Genomic DNA, 17,272 nt, shown 5'->3' with positions numbered 1-17,272 from the left:
TGTACATTATTTGACACTGACACGTATGTATTCAGCTTCAAACGGATCCCGACTGATACGAAAACACAGGAATTTAAGCAATAATAAAACGCACATAAACCGATCACTTGTTAGCGTTCATGCACGTTAAACACTTCATTCAGATTCACCGATTTTAATGAATTCAGTGTGATTGAAACAATACCTTGTGCATAAACATGATGAATAGCGACGGCAGACTTCTAACGTTACTGTCCTGTATCACACAGGGACGCCGGAGGAAACCCGGCAGCTGATCCACTTTCGGGATGAAAACGAACTTAAGTTTTTAAAATCAAAATATGCTGCAAAGCTGTATTTTTATTTTATTTTATTTTTTTATGCTTACTTTATTGGTTCTGTAATATGATTTATTTTTATTTGACGTTTTTGCCTGTTATGTTTACTTTATTGGTTCTGTAATAAAATATATTTGTATCAATTTTTTTTGCCTGTTATGTTTACTTTATTGGGTGATAAAGATTTTTGTTAACAAAGAAAGTGTTTCTGAACATCAGTGACATTCAAAACAGTGATAACTGAAACAGATATACAAATGCAGTGTGTATAAAAAATATTTATTGCAAACAGACAAAATTACACAGATAAGAACGTCATATCCAACACCAAAGTGAACAAAAGTATAAAATATATAAATGCATATGACACTGTTGTCATGTTCAACAACTGCAGGAAGTGAAAAGCAAGGAACAGCTTCAAATAGATACAGATTTAGAAAGAACAATATTTTTCAACCGTAACAGTTTTATCATTTTCCAATAATGTTTTGGTAAGCACAGTTTTTGACACAAAAGGATTGGCAAAAAAAAAAAAAAAAACATGGGAATGAACACTAATGTTCATGCTTGCACATTGCCTGAAACTAGGACAGCCAGTCTGTTTCGTGTGTCGTTCCCAGAGGTTTCGTTTGTTGCCATGGGTTCACGGGCTGGTTGGGGGTCATTAATATCCATCAAGATGTCTTCATCTGGAACCAGTGTGTCACCATTGTCCATACACACATTGTGTAAAAAGGCACATGACCTGGGGTGCAAACGTGGGCTTCACCTCCAAAGCTCTGAAGAGTGTTGACCTCCACCTGGTCTTCATCATGCCAAACGCCGTTTCGATTATGCTGCGTCCCCTTGACTGAAAGTAGTTTAAGCGTTGCTGTACTCTTCCATGCACTGGCTCCTTGAATGGGGTGATGAGGCAAATTGGCGTTTCCAAACAAGGATACCCACCATCACCCAGAAGGATGTAGCCTGTTGGTGGACACCGTCTTGCAGTATAAAAACTGCTGTTCTTCATTATGCGCGTGTCATGGACAGATCCCGGGTACCCCACAAAAATGTCCAGAAACCTGCCATTTGAGTCACAGATTGCCTGCATGCTAATGGAGTAGAATCCTTTATAATTCAGATAGTCCAATCTGTGACGCTGTGGTGGTTTTATTCGGATGTGGCTGCCATCAATTGCTCCAACCACATTGTGGAATGCAGGGGTTCCTGAAACGTTGACGAATCCCTGACCAACTGCAGGCAGGTCCACTGTTAAAGGGAAGCAGATTGCTCTCCTCAGATTGTCCCAAATATTCTGGGCCACTCTGTGGATGATACGGTGAACTGTAGCCTTTGGGACATTAAAGACACTGGACACCACCCAATAAGAGAGTCCATGTGCCAGCCAGTAGGTATAAATGAGTACCTCAAGCTCATTACCCAAGCCATGGTCCTGCTCCCTTTGCAAAAGCCTTTGTAAGCTTTGCATCGCTGTTCTGGTGAGGCGGAAATCCTGCCTCAGCTCAGTTTCAGCATCGAACCACATGCGCAGTATAGGCATGTTGGGGTTTATGGCACAGTACCTAGTTGCAGTACCAGTCTGGAAAATAAAACCATTTCACACCATTAATGAGCTTGTGGAACCCACTTTTCAACAGGCACAAAAAAAAAAAAAAAATTACTATATTCGAATTTTGTCAAGAATTATAAAAAATCCGCAATAAGCTCATAATTTGTGCTAAAATAGTCTAAATGTTTAGTTTTTTATAACAATTTTAAAAATCTGGTTATGTCTATTTTGATGTTTCTGCGCAAGTTCAGCAGACAGATGTTCGGTATATGGGTTTGTTCCGATCAGATCATGTGAGCGGAGAGCGCATTTCTGAATATTCCGCTCCGCACTCAAACGCACGACCGCACACATCTAAGCTTGCCACAAAGAACCGGTAAAAGTAATTTTCAAAATGCTGACATTGAAAGTCCCGCTCGGAGCGGTAAATCAAACAATGATTTGTCCTTTAATAATGATATATTAATATTGATAGGATGATAACAGGTGTCATGATCATTCTTAAGTTTCGTGATCAGCACTGCTGCTGTATCAGACAGTGGTTAGATCAGCTTTCCAGTAAAAAAAAATAGGACAAGGGAAATATAAATTATGCATTATTTTTTATGACAAATAAATTATGCCCAAAATACGGGACATTTGGCAACCCTATATAACGTTAGTTTTTTCCCTTCCCCAAGAAAGCACATAACGTTAGCAGGGCTGAACTGGGACAAAAAAAAAAAATGTTTTTGCTAATAAAAATTAGCGTTATAGCTAACAGCTCAGATAACTGTGTTGGTTAGTTCGGTAAACGTTTGTTACCAATCCATACATACCATAAGCGGATCCACCAGCATCCGTAGGCGTCGTAGACCTCTTCTTCTCCCTTGATTTCTCCGATTTGTTGCAGACAATCGCAAAAAAAATTCTAAAACCCACGCAATCGACATAAACACGCTTGCAGACGGCATCTTGGAAGTTTGTGATCAACACGTGTTGCCCCTGGTGACACAGAGCCACTTAGTAACACTTAGTAACGATATATGATGACGTAACCAAGTGGCGTCTCATTTCATAGGGGTATGTTTTCACCCCTAGCCCTTACCACTCGGTTTCGAGGGTAGGGGTAGGGTAAGACGAAGGGGTAGGGGTAGGGTAAGGGGTAAGACAGAGAATTGGGATTAACCTTAAACATCATATTCAATAATATAAAATAAATATCTTATATTTGAGAGGAATAAATAAAATTCATCTTACATGTTTAGAAACGTACAACTCTTGAACTTACATGTTCAAGAAGCTCTTAAGAGAGTTAACATAAATCACAGAGTGGTTCTCTCTCACACCAGCGTCTCTGACTCAGAGGAGTGTATTCAGTGATGGGATGAGACATTGTGAATGTTGTGTTGAATTTACTTCAAAGTAAAATCTTAAAAGTTTAAATGATATCTTTTAAAAATAAAAGATGTTTTAAATAAATTATTAAAAGTCTTAATAAAAGCAAATATTCTACAACGATGGTCTGTGGAAAAACTCGACTTGAACTTAAAAGTATTTATATTTATTTATCATGGGTATGTAAAATAATTTGAAGCGTCACAAGTCATCTCACGCCTGTGAAATGTTCAATAATTTCTTAAGTTGTATCTGTGAGAAAATGACAGCGACATAGGCCTATCTTCAACCATGAGAACATTTAGAGACTGTCCCACTGATAGGCTGCTTATAAGGTCCTTCCGATCAGCGCTGAGAAGGAAGTTACTTGACAATAATGATAGCTTCAGGATATCGGATGACAGAGCGTATGTCATGTTAGTCTGCTAATGCCTTTCCATACTAAATTCATTTCAAAGCATAACCTTAAACGTTTACATTAGATATTTTAAAAGATTGATTAAATTAAATCTTTAAAGTTTGAATACATACTCATCTTCTATTTATCTTTTAGAAGACTTTTGTATGATATAAATTATTTTGCTTAATGGTGACCTAAAGTATAATTGTTATTAAACAATGTCTGTTCAAAAACTGTACTTGGTCGTCTTAAATCTCATTTATATGAAAAAGATTCAACCAGCATTTTTTGTCCATCCGGGGGTTCATCACAGAAAACTACATTTTCAAAATGAAATAAATAAATAATTTAATAAAATGTAAACAAAGTTTTAGCTAAATAAAAACACCTTACATTTCCAGAGAGGCGAAGTAGTTCTTCATGCAATGATAAAAACAAATAGTTTAAGTTGTCATAAACATATATCAGCCCCAGACCCTTCAGTGATAAACTACAGTGTGAACTGAAGCTTCAGACTCTCACAGAGACTCGAGGAGGAGTTACAGACCAGATGAGTCTCGGGGGACAATGTCACAGTAAATCCAGTCTGCGTTTCAGAGCATACTACATCCAGAGTTGCATACTAACTGTTCAAATTCATTTAAAAGCATAACCTTAAAAGTTTTATTAAAATAATATCTTCTATTTATCTTTCTAGAAGATTTATGTATTATTGTAACTAAACAGCGTCTGTCCAAAACCTTTAGATTGTTGAAAAACTGTACTTAGGCGTCTTAGATCTTTGGTCCACACCACATGAAACATGTTGTCAAAGTTTGTCACAATGTTTTGCTGCTGCGTTGTTTTTAAGAAATCCGAGGACTTCACATTGCTCTTATTTAGACTAAGTTGTATCATTTGGAAAATCACCACACAATTTGAGAGACGCAATGTGTGATAAGTAAAAATCACACATCGTCTTAATTCAAAGTTTAAGTATAAAATCGTATAAGATAATTTTTACTTGTATCTCCCGAACTATCCTTAATCAGTGTGGAAATATATCGGTGTGAGAATATACTATCGGTCATCTACTCAAAACACATGTAGAAGTTTCAAATGTTAGCATTTGTTGATGGTGGCCGCATGAACAGACTTTGGGGAGAGCTATAGCAGGAAGCATGCCCTTTGACCTCCTCGATTTTGGAGGCGTTTTTGTTAAAGATTTCTCCCATCTAGCGGTTCTCCCATCTACTCGCTTTTTCAAATGCGTGTTGCAACTGCGGTAGCTGTTATGCGTCAAGAATCTATGACAACGTGTCTTCCGATAGCGCTTCATCGAGTTTAATTGTACATGTTCTACCGTTATGCTGACTATATAATGATTTACACAACCAAGCTTGTCATTTAGACCGTACCTTTGACTTACCCGTCGAGAAGAAATCAGGCAACTTCCCTTTCAAAGTCTTTCTCCTTCATTAGCTCTTTACACCTGGGAAAAGCTATCCCGATATTTATTTACATACCGATAAATTAAATTTGAGCTTTTTGGCGACGAGGATTCCTTCTCCTGTGGCTCGGCATAAGTATGATCCTGCATTATATTGTACCGTGCAGTGCAGCCTTTCAAATGTGCCGCGGGAAGTATCAACGCCTCCCATATGGTCTAGCGCAGGGGTCACCAACTGGCGGACTCCGGTCCGAATCCGGACCGCAAAATGCGTCCATACGGACCGCGAAGCCTTTTGAAATAATGAAATAAATAAATGCCGCTATTTTCTAATAAAAACACATTTATATCAGGCACATCAAAGTCAGCTCAGTAGAGACGTTTGGGTCCAACAGCGCAACGGTTTGCTACTACAGTTACTATGCTCACTGTTGCTACGTTCAGACTATTTTTCAGACCAGACGCGCAGTCATTGCGCAATGAAGAGAGCAGAGAGCGCGCAGAGCCGCAGACAGATGAAACTTTCAGCGAGTGAAAAATGCAGAGAGATAAAACTTTCAGTGAGTGAAAAACAATGGCATTTTCAAAAATTAGTAAAGTTGACGCTGAAAACCAAGTTTTCTGAGATAATTGATGGAAAAATACGCATTTATTCTTCCTGCATCGAGCTGTAACTGTTACAAGGCCCGTGTGTCTCATTTGCTCCGAGTCTGTCGCGGTTTTATAAAAGTGGAAACATTAAATGTCATTACGAAGCTAAACATAGACACTTATTAGAAGAAACTTATCCTCAGCAGTCCGAGGTAAGGGCGCAGAAAATAAATGAGCTCAAAGCCCAGTATGAGCGATCTACACGGGTCGTCCTCTCTCACTCATTCGCCGCCCAACATCGAGCATATGAGTGTTCACTGAGAATACAGTGAATTTTAAACAATTTTATTTAAATTTCATAAGAGGTTATTTACATTTTTATGGACTGTAGCCTACAAAATAAGAGATAAAGGGTTTCTTGCACTTTTTAATTTTTCCAGGTGGCACTATTTTTTGCATGTGTTTCTGAATGATATTGCTGAAAACGCACTTTAGTTTTCCTTTTAAGTTGTTAATGTTGAAATTAATGTATGTTTAGTGCACATTTAGAGATGAAGGCATTTTGCACAGTTTCCTTTATCATATTTTTGTTAGACATTGTTACTGGTTGAATTCAGATATTTTGTACCAAATCAACGTAAAGGACATAACAGAACAGCATTTAAATTAGATCAGTTTTGTGAAGGATTACTTATGGCTGCTTATGAAAAGACATATTGTTTATCCATTATATTTTGTTAAAAAAAAAAATGTTATCTACACTCGTTTCTTTAGTCTGGTAAAACCCATCAATTCATATTTTTAGGTAGGCTATATAATGTCCGGACCTCGGCTGGTGAGGAGGGTTCATTTACTGGACCTCAAGCAATTTTAGTTGAAGACCCCTGGTCTAGCGGTTAGGATTCCTGGTTTTCATCCAGGCTGCCCGGGTTCGACTCCCGGTATGGGAAGACAATTTTTTTTATATTGCCAACAAAATTCAAGTCCATCAATAATAATTTTTAGTTATCCATAGTCTTATAGGCCTACACGAACTGCAGAAACAAGCAGAAGATACGTAAAAGCTCATAAATGCTGTTTCAGTACTGAGTCATTTTCACAAATACAATTATATTCAATTCAGAAAATTTCACTATGGAACATTTACTTTATCTATCATAATTTCAATTTAGTACATCATCATTTCAACTTTTCATCTCATAATTATGACGCATAGTCATAATTTCAACTTAAGTCATAATTTCGACTTTTTGTCATAATTTACCATTTTTGTCAATTACGCCTTTTTAATGTAATACTTAAAACGTTTTTAAGTCATAATTTGGTTGTTGACTATAGTAGTGTTGATGATGAAACGTGTTGAGTTAGGCCAGTGCTTTTTGTCCCTCTCTGCTCTTTTTCAAGTTGGCGGAACGGCACGGAAGCCTCCTTGGACTTACCCGTCCCATGCAAATAAAGATAAGAAATTCTTCGCTTACGAGGATAAGTCAGATCATTGGCAGAGGTCATTTTACACCCATGAGGACATATTTTATGAATAAAGACAATGATTTTAGCTAATAAAATACCATTTTTCAACCGAGCGAATCTAGGCCTTCAGAAATCATAACTTCAGGGGTCAACGGTTTAGGCCCGTTGGTTTAGGTATTTGTAAAAATCAAATACTGTATTACACTTTTCAAAGTTAGAATAAAAAGACCTGTTGTGTTCTGACACAAGGCCATTAACCGGTTCTTTTTTGTTTTATAAATGTACTTTGCTTATTTCTACAAATATCAACCTGATAAATATGAATACGATTAAACAAGATAATTTTTAAGAAAAAAAGAAAAAAAACAGTGTTTTAAAATACAACTAAACCATGATAACGGATGATTTTTTGACCGTCCTACATAAATGTTTCAGGCATAGTGCAACCCTGCAATGTTCGATTTCTCTAACATTGCGAGGTCTCACTCACAACGCAAAACGTTGTAAATAAAATTAAATAAAATATTATGGAAGTCATTGTACTGTAATTTAACCATATTTTATTGATTAATATTATGTTGATTTAAAGTTTTAGTTATTAACTAATACCTACTAACACTTCAACATCCGGCACACTGAAAGAGATGTATTATTTGAAAAAATGCAATGTTCACAATCTACAGTTAGATATTCTCCTACTTAGTATCTTTGGGTGTATTTTTACACGGCAGCATATTTTGTCGCACTGTAGTGATGCAAAGTTCCACACCATATGGACTAACTAAATACACAAAAGTTCCCAAATGATGATGGTTTTATTACTCCGCTAGATTTAGTCATCTTGTTCAGATAGCAGGCGACACTGTTTCACATGTTGTGCGTTGGACCGTATGTGTGTTAGGTGAAGACGTTTCTTTGAGAGCCGTTTATAGAAATAAATGACGATTAAGAATTAAAGTGATAGTCTTTCTGTTTGACTAAATTGATATCAATCACACAAATACGAATCACACAAACTGTTTTACACTTAAACTATTACAACAGAATCACATCTGACTATTGCACCGAGAGGCATATTAAACAAATTTCCACACTTTGGTAAAACCTGCAGATAAAATTGCACAAAAGTAAATTCTAATTCTAATTCTTCATCATCATGAGCCATTTAAAACAAATACAGAAAAGCCACTTGTGATCATTTTTGATCACATTGCTAGTTCTTTAGTTTTTGTACAGTTTGCAAAAAGTACATAGAGTGTGGTCAAACATGTTCATATAGGAATGTATCCTATACATTATAGGTCCTTCTACACGACTACAAGACTAAACAAATCATATTTATTTTAGAACATCTTTCTGCTATGTCTACGAAACATCGACGTCAAAGATGAGTATTGCTGTTTTTCTGTTACCTATTACACTTCAAACTCGTCTAACTATTACACTTATTTTGTTATTATTACACAGTTATTTTGTGTGTGTCGCTAAACAATGGTTAAGCTAATGAATCACGGTTGATACGTGCTGCCTGCTTGAGGATCTCCATCAATGGACCCTGTTCTGAGGCCTTCCCATATGATAGGGTATATTGGAATATTTTTTCAGAAAGGCCCGTAAAATAAAATGTTCAAAGGGTGCAAAATGTGCAACAAGAAGTCTGTGGAGCAGTCAGAGAAAGTGTAGCAATGGCATAGCAATGAAGCAATGGCAATGTCTTTAAGCTATCTAACACTAAGTGTTGACAATGGAAATGTGTATACGTGTCAATAAAAATATATGATATATTTAACCCTTTTGTTGTGCCTTAATCACCCCCCACCCCACCACACCCCACCGCAAATATAATCTAATTCTGTGGGAAACACTGGTTTCTAACATGAATGTTCTTCAGCCTCATGAATGAATGAATGAAGAATAAACACCAACCTCTTTGTTCTTCAGGATCTTCAGTGTGTTTCATTCTGCAGGGTTCTGGATCACTCATGTTCTCACTGTCCTCTTTAATAAACTCAGTCTTTGCAGATTTCAGCTCTTCCTGATGGTCTGATGCTCGTCTTCACTTGCAGCTGATGGGAATTTACAGCATTTATTGGAGAATTACAGTGGGAGGAGCTTCACTGATGATGAATTACAGTGGGAGGAGCTTCACTGATGATGAATTACAGTGTGAGGAGCTTCACTGATGATGAATTACAGTGTGGGAGGGGCTTCACTGATGATGTATTCCAGTGGGAGGAGCTGATCTGCCAAAATCAAAAATATAAATTACTGAGTTTGTTTTTATAATAAATGACACTAAGCATTTACGCCCGTCTATCTATTTATCGTACAGTAACTGATGCCAATTCATTATTTTTCAATATTTGTATTACTAATCCTAACATTATTCTGCTTCTTCATTAAAATACAGGTATCTAGAAATATAGAAAAGAATATAAATAATTTAAATTCTTCCAAATATAAATAGCCTAATGGTAAGAAAAACAGTTAAAAGCATAAAGACAGAAATAAACGTACAGTAGCCAACAAATCCCCTCAAGCGTGCTGACACCTATAGGCTACGTGCACGTGGCCGCCATTTTGGATTTCGGATCAGCGAGTGTGCGGTTAGACACTTCCGGTTTCGCATTACGCCCGGTGCAGGGAGCCGGAGAAAGACGAAAATTATCTTTTATAGTTATTTATAGAATCAATTATCACTTAAAATACTACTAAGATCCATATTACTATCACACGATAGCCAATGGCAATTAAATGCACGGATGCATAGTCAGATTAATGAATGAAATACAACTGTTCACGAACAGAAGATTGTATTTGACTCGTGCTGCATACACATACGCAATTACAATTATGCCTACTGTAAATTTAGAGTTACAACTACGATTAGAGTTGTTTACATAAAATACACTGTGAACATTCACACGTTTGCCCTGTGATAGGCTACAATTCGCTCCGTGCACGGCGACAGTTGTTCGAACTTGAGTGTGTGGGCCAGTACTTCGAGTGAAAACTACGGTGATCTGACAGCGAGAGACAACAGCGACCAAGTTCCATTACCACAGAGATATTTTTTCACAAGGAGTATTCAAGAGAGGTGACTTGCCTTTCAGACGATGACAGCCTCAGCTCTTCATCGTTGTATGCCGTTTTGTACCATTTCGTCACGTTACAACAGAGAAGTCAGCTTTCATGCATTCCCCGTTGACGCTGCGGTACGGGCTGAGTGGATACAGGAGATCCGGAGGGAGGACTTCAACCCGACCAAATATTTAAATGCATATAATTTTCAGTGTATTTCACCTGTGCGTTTCTATGCTTTCTATTACTGCATTTATTTTGTGCAAGTGAGATGAGTAAAGTTGATCTGTTTATGAGTTGGCTATATGAGTAAAGTTTATCTGTTTCATAAATAATAATAATAATAATCTGTCTGGTGTTTATAAGCAACACATACAGTACTACGTGTAAAATATACACAAACTTACCTATATTTGTTTGTGGTACCTACAGTAAAAAATGTAAATGTAAAATATGTGATGATAATATTGATCGAGCAATTGATGTAAGTAAAAATGCATGCAGAATTGAGAAAATAGTATTTATGGATATAAATTGTAGCCTATCACAGGGCTAACGTGCATTTAATGCAAACAACTGTAATCGTAGTTGTAACTCTATATTTAGGCTACAGTAGGCATAACTGTCATTGCGTATGTGTATGCAGCAGGAGTCAAATACAATCTTCTGTTCGTGAACAGTTATATTTCATTCATTAATCTGACTATGCATGCGTGCATTTAATTGCCATTGGCTATCGTGTGATAGTAATATGGATCTTAGTAGTATTTTAAGTGATAATTGATTCTATAAACAACTACAAAAGATACATTTCGGCTTTCTCCGGTTCCCTGCACCAGGTGTAATGCGAAACCGGAAGTGTCTAACCGCACACTCGCTGATCTGAAATCCAAAATGGCGGCCACGTGCACGTAGCCTATTAAATGAGCTTTAAGTGTCAATTTACAGGAGATCTAAAGACATCAGCATAATAAATGAGGTGAAAACAGGAACTATTGTCATGAAATAAAGAGTGTTTTCAGCAGATCTGTTAATATTGATGAGCCTCAGACTATCAACACTCATTCAACAAGCCATTCAGGATCATCAGCAGATCATCTCACTTTATTCTGAGTGTTTGCTGTTAGAAACACATTATTTGAGTCAGGATACATGACAAAAGCCTGTAAAACTGCTCTACTGAAAGACAATACTGTTATTTCTCACAATATAACCACCAAAATAAGCGATAAATCACCAATAATAAAACAAAATAATTAAATAAAACAAAATAATTAAATAAATAACCTCTTAAGGCAAAAATCTACAACACCATAATATGTGAATCTAAATATAGTTTGACTTTATAATACTATTAAAGGGATAGTTCGCCCAAAAATGAAAATTCTGTCATTATTTACTCACCCTCAAGTTGTTTCAAACTTGTATACATTTATTTTTTCTGCTGAAACACAAAATAAGATATTTTGAAAAATGTAAGTAACCAAACAGTTGATGGACCCCATTGACTTCCATAGTATTTTTTGTCCTACTATGGAAGTCAATTTCAGGTTTTAAACAACTTGAGGGAGAGAAAATGATATCAGAATTTTCATTTTTGGGCGAACTATCCCTTTAATAGCAATAAAGTAATTCCTTTATTAACATATGTTACATATACAGAAACTGATCATAAAACTCTTAAAAATTAAGAAAATGTAACGTTTTCTGTGTCAAACTTCATTAATATGTATCTATATTCCAATGCATGTGTATAGATTTTATATTTCCCACGTTCATTACTCATACAGGGGCAATATAAAGTGTCTACATCAATTTTAATAAGTAAATGTAATCTGCCAAAGATAAATGTAGACAAAGAAATAAAGGTAAACATGAAAACGGCGACAGCAACACTTGAGATCGATTCCCCTCACAGATCTCAAACTTTAACTTTACATTCAGTAACAGTTCTCACTCCAAACATCGAGACAATCACACAAACGAACACAAACTCGCTCAGGTCTGAATGAACTCAACATATTCTCCTCATGCTCGCTGCTGCTGCACTAAATGTTTATTTCAGAAGGAGGACGCCAGAAAAGACGCGCAAGTATCGCTGTGATCGATGAAAACAATACAGAAATGAGCCTGTCGCTTAATCAAACTGAATAAAGTGTGTGTAAATATGAGAAATACCGTGAACTGCTCTCCTCACCTCAGAAGACTCGTCGCTGAAACTTTTAATGAGGGAAGAGACGGCGCCAATATTATCTGCCTGCAGAGCCGGAGGCTGCATTTTCAGGACCCCACTTTTAGGACCGCATTTCTAGGACCCTAGGTTTTTGTGACAGCGCCACCTACCGACTCGGAGAACCGCAGTCTCAGGAACGCATTTCCAGGACCCTAGTTGTGCCAGGCAGTATTTCCACCCACCCAGTTTCAACTACATTAGAGTTTTACAGTTTTATTACACCCAAATACTACTTTATTTATTGCAATTAAACCTGGTTCCTAGGAATGTTGAGAAATTATTGGGTCTAGCATAATATAATAACTCAAGTAAAATAAACAAGGAATCATGTTATAGTCTTTTCAGTCACTAGATCGACCACATTTTCAAGTATAGAGGGAAGACAATGACTCTGGGGGTAGATTGTGTATATTTTACAAAATAATATATCACACCTCAACTTGAACACACTAAATATTTTACAAAATAATATATAACAACTGAACTTGCACACACAAAATATTTCACAAAATAATATATAATAACTGAACTTGCACACACAAAATATTTTACAAAATAATATATAATAACTGAACTTGAACACACACAAAAACAAATTTGTTCATGATGTGGACCACAAACAGAACTTCATGGACAACATCATCACTGACTCCTAAGAGAGAGAGAGAGAGAAAGAGAAGTGAATTAAATAAGGAACATTTAGTTGAACATGTTCTACACTTTTTTTTTTTTTCTTAGTTACCAAACAGTGCACACATATCAATTAAGGTTCATAATACTATTATTGCATACTGTTCAAAGATTTGAAAAAAAAAAAAGGTTTTGATGTTGTGGGAACAAAGGTTCTAGAAACACTCATGTCAATAAAGCCCATCTCAATTGAGAAATCTGAATAGAAATAACATTGACACGACTTTTTTTCTGACCATATATATATATATATATATATATACACATTTACATGTATATAATATTTAAAGCACACATTATAAAACCATGTCAAAATGATGAGACGCATGTAGACGCATACTACACATAACTTGTATTGTGGGTAACGTTAAACAGGCTGACTGTGAGCACGTGACAGTGAAAACATTAAGATTATTTTAACTGAATTAAAATGGAAGAACAAGGAGTAATTAACAAGCTTTCAGAACGAACATGCTACAGTTTTATTGTGCTGTCAATAAGTCAACACAGGCTTATCACGCAACAGTTCCGTTAAATGAACGTGCTAACAATTCATTTTCAAGCATTAGAGGCTAAATACTATGGCTATGCATTCAAGACTATTTTTTTAGCAAATCACCATCACGTTTGCTACGTTAACTTTCCAATTAAATGCATCGCAATTGTAAAAATTTATTCGCATTTGATACTCACACTCTGATTGTCATCCATCTTCGCTGGTCCTCTAATTCGGTAGGTGGCGCTGTCACTAAAAACCTAGGGTCCTAGAAATGCGGTCCTAAAAGTGGGGTCCTGAAAATGCAGCCTCCGGCTCTGCAGGCAGACCCTACTCGACGGCGCGAGCGAGCGGTGACGTCATCGGCCTCCAAAGCACGCGGCCACGCGCGTACGGGACACCCCCGCAGCCTGTGCACTCCATCGCCTCTCTGAAGAAGGCCATCAAGAGCAGGACAACTGAAGTCGCCATCAAGTCTTGATCTTGTAGTGTCCTTGAGTCATTCTCCATCTCAGTTAGCAGAGACTGAATCTCCCCTCCCCACTTCAACTTCTGACAACTTCGGCTCTCCCTCATCTGTTACATCACCAAGAGTTTTAGGATACTGAGCAACAATATTCTTGGCAATCTGAGAACATTCAGCTCTAGTAGGGTTTTGGCAGTGTATCCGGATTGCGTCCACAATAACTCTGATCATCTGTAACCTGTCAGAGTGGGCTGCCCTTTTCTCCGTAGAAATGGCCTGTCGGAGAGTTGGAGCCATCTTCTCCCAAGGCACATGGAAAGTGGTGATCCAGTTAGGTGGACACTGGGGAGGGTATGGCACAAGGGAAATAGTGGAGGGTGGAGATGGCAATTGCAATGGAGAAAGAATAATTGATTGTGGCTCCAGGGCAGACTCTTGAGAGAAGACAAAAAAAAGAGAAATTAAAATGAAGTCAATAAATTAATACATTTTGTGCATCTGCAACACCCTGAGCCATGTCTTTAAAATGTGCACTGTAATTGTACCCAATAAATAGTCATCTCCCTATTAGTATCATTTGTATAATCATCACAATAAATACTACAGGCAGGGTGATTTAACCATTATGTTAAAGGGCAGAATTGAATAATATGTTAAAGAGCAGAATCTACCCAATACATTCACATATACATCTGACAAATTATTTGGCTGTAGAGAAATGAAACAAACATATTGTCATCAGTGTGAACACACTGGTACATCAGAATATCAAATTGGTAATGTCGTCATCTAATTTTATCCTTGGTTCTGCCTCAGCCACATACAATAATGATGTTGCCACTAAGATATAAATTAAAGCATTGCACTTATAACCAGTGTTTGGAAAAGTAACTTTTGAAACTATTTTGTTACTTGCTCTTAATAGCAACTGTCACATGCCTGTCCTGTCTCGTGTAGCACATGTGGTGTTTGTGTTCCTGTCACTGTTTGACCCCACCCTCCTTGTTATCTTATTATTGGTTTCATTTGCCCCACCTGTTGTTCCTCATCACCTGCCTGATTTGTCCCTTTTATAAGTTCCTTTGTGTTTGCAGTTTGTGTCGGATCGTTGTCTTGTACCCGTCTCCTGTTCCCCCGTGACCCTTTTGGTATGTTCATTTTTGAAGTTGTGGTTGTTTTGTATTTAGTTATGTTTTCCCCCTCGTGGGTTTTGTTTTGTGTTTAGTGTTTCTTTTTGTAATAAATATTGTTTTTTCCCCTTTGCATTTGAGTCCTCACCTAGTTTCTTTAGATTAACGTGACATAACGATCCGACCATGTCGAGGACTCAGCAAGGGGTTTCACGTCACCCACCAGCCCCCTCTGTTGCATGCCCCCAATACGAACGTATTATTCGTTTTCAGGCACTTAGTTCCGGTTCGAGTCCGGTGGTCCCAGTGCCGGTGGTCCCAGTGCCGGTAGTCCCTGTTCCAGTGCCTGAGCCGGTGGTGCCAGTTCCAGTGCCTGAGCCGGTGGTGCCAGTTCCAGTGCCTGAGCCGGTGGTGCCAGTTCCAGTGCCTGAGCCGGTGGTGCCAGTTCCAGTGCCTGAGCTGTTAGTGCCAGTTCCAGTGCCTGAGTCGATGGTGCCTGTTCCTGAGTCAGTGGTGCCAGTTCCAGTGCCTGAGCCGTTGGTGCCAGTTCCAGTGCCTGAGCCGTTGGTGCCAGTTCCAGTGCCTGAGCCGGTGGTGTCAGTTCCAGTGCCAGTTCCGGTGGTGTCAGTTCCAGTGCCTGAGCCGGTGGTGCCAGTTCCACCGCCCGAGGGGTCGTCTCCGCCCTGGCCGCCCGAGGGGTCGTCTCCGCCCTGGCCGCCCGAGGGAGGGTCTCCGCCCTGGCCGCCCGAGGGAGGGTCTCCGCCCTGGCCGCCCGAGGGAGGGTCTCCGCCCTGGCCGCCCGAGGGAGGGTCTCCGCCCTGGCCGCCCGAGGGAGGGTCTCCGCCCTGGCCGCCCGAGGGAGAGTGTGCTCCGCCCTGGCCGCCCGAGGGAGAGTGTGCTCCGCCCTGGCCGCCCGAGGGAGAGTGTGCTCCGCCCTGGCCGCCCGATGGACTCTCTGCTCCGCCCTGGCCGCCCGAACTGTCCATTTTCCCTGCCCCACTCTGGTCTGTCTTTCCCGTTCCTCCTGTTTCACCCTGTTCTGTCCCTCCCGTCCCGCCCTGGTCTGTCCCTCCCGTCCCGCCCTGGTCTGTCCCTCCCGTCCCGCCCTGGTCTGTCCCTCCCGTCCCGCCCTGGTCTGTCCCTCCCGTCCCGCCCTGGTCTGTCCCTCCCGTCCCGCCCTGGTCTGTCCCTCCCGTCCCGCCCTGGTCTGTCCCTCCCGTCCCGCCCTGGTCTGTCCCTCCCGTCCCGCCCTGGTCTGTCCCTCCCGTCCCGCCCTGGTCTGTCTCTCCCGTCCCGCCCTGGTCTGTCTCTCCCGTCCCGCCCTGGTCTGTCTCTCCCGTCCCGCCCTGGTCTGTCTCTCCCGTCCCGCCCTGGTCTGTCCCTCCCGTCCCTAGTGGAGCGTCTGGTAGCCGCTCCTTAAGGAGGGGGTAATGTCACATGCCTGTCCTGTCTCGTGTAGCACATGTGGTGTTTGTGTTCCTGTCACTGTTTGACCCCACCCTCCTTGTTATCTTATTATTGGTTTCATTTGCCCCACCTGTTGTTCCTCATCACCTGCCTGATTTGTCCCTTTTATAAGTTCCTTTGTGTTTGCAGTCTGTGTCGGATCGTTGTCTTGTACCCGTCTCCTGTTCCCCCGTGACCCTTTTGGTATGTTCATTTTTGAAGTTGTGGTTGTTTTGTATTTAGTTATGATTTAGTTATGTTTTCCCCCTCGTGGGTTTTGTTTTGTGTTTAGTGTTTCTTTTTGTAATAAATATTGTTTTTTCCCCTTTGCATTTGAGTCCTCACCTAGTTTCTTTAGATTAACGTGACAGCAACTAGCTAGTTACTTCACTAAATTAGTATTTTCACATTACTCACTTAAAATAATGCAAGATGTCAAGTACAGCCATCTCATAATGATAACATTACTATTATTGTAAAGAAATCATCATAATTCAGCATCACACAGCCTTAAGTAACAATCTGTTGTTAATCTAACTTACATCCAACTAACAGTGGTTATAACTAAGCTGATCTTGTGGTGAATACATAAAA

At 39.3% G+C, this 17,272-nt stretch overlaps 2 protein-coding genes across 2 annotated transcripts in view; one reads left to right on the top strand and one right to left on the bottom strand.

The window, feature by feature from the left end:
* Positions 1-12,484, bottom strand: part of LOC308703192 (uncharacterized protein) — a 30,611-nt gene extending 18,127 nt beyond the window's left edge. Inside the window, exons 1-2 of the mRNA XM_081386513.1 lie at positions 12,415-12,484; positions 9,063-9,379 (exon numbers count right to left, since the gene is read on the bottom strand). The gene's annotated coding sequence lies outside the window, so the exon portion shown is untranslated. The remainder of the gene's footprint in view (positions 1-9,062; positions 9,380-12,414) is intronic.
* A 1,889-nt stretch (positions 12,485-14,373) lies between these two features.
* On the top strand, positions 14,374-17,008 carry LOC308694876 (uncharacterized protein; the record flags this gene model as incomplete). Its single annotated transcript, XM_081372678.1, has 3 exons — positions 14,374-14,424; positions 15,197-15,250; positions 15,506-17,008. The coding sequence occupies 3 exons, from the start codon at positions 14,374-14,376 to the stop codon at positions 16,661-16,663; spliced, it is 1,263 nt and encodes a 420-aa protein (XP_081228804.1). The 3' UTR covers positions 16,664-17,008.
* Between the last annotated feature and the right edge of the window lie 264 nt (positions 17,009-17,272).

Source organism: Scardinius erythrophthalmus (assembly GCF_964197995.2).
Source record: "Scardinius erythrophthalmus genome assembly, chromosome: 1".
In the NCBI taxonomy this organism is placed as follows: domain Eukaryota; kingdom Metazoa; phylum Chordata; class Actinopteri; order Cypriniformes; family Leuciscidae; genus Scardinius; species Scardinius erythrophthalmus.
This window is presented reverse-complemented; position numbering and strand designations above follow the sequence as displayed.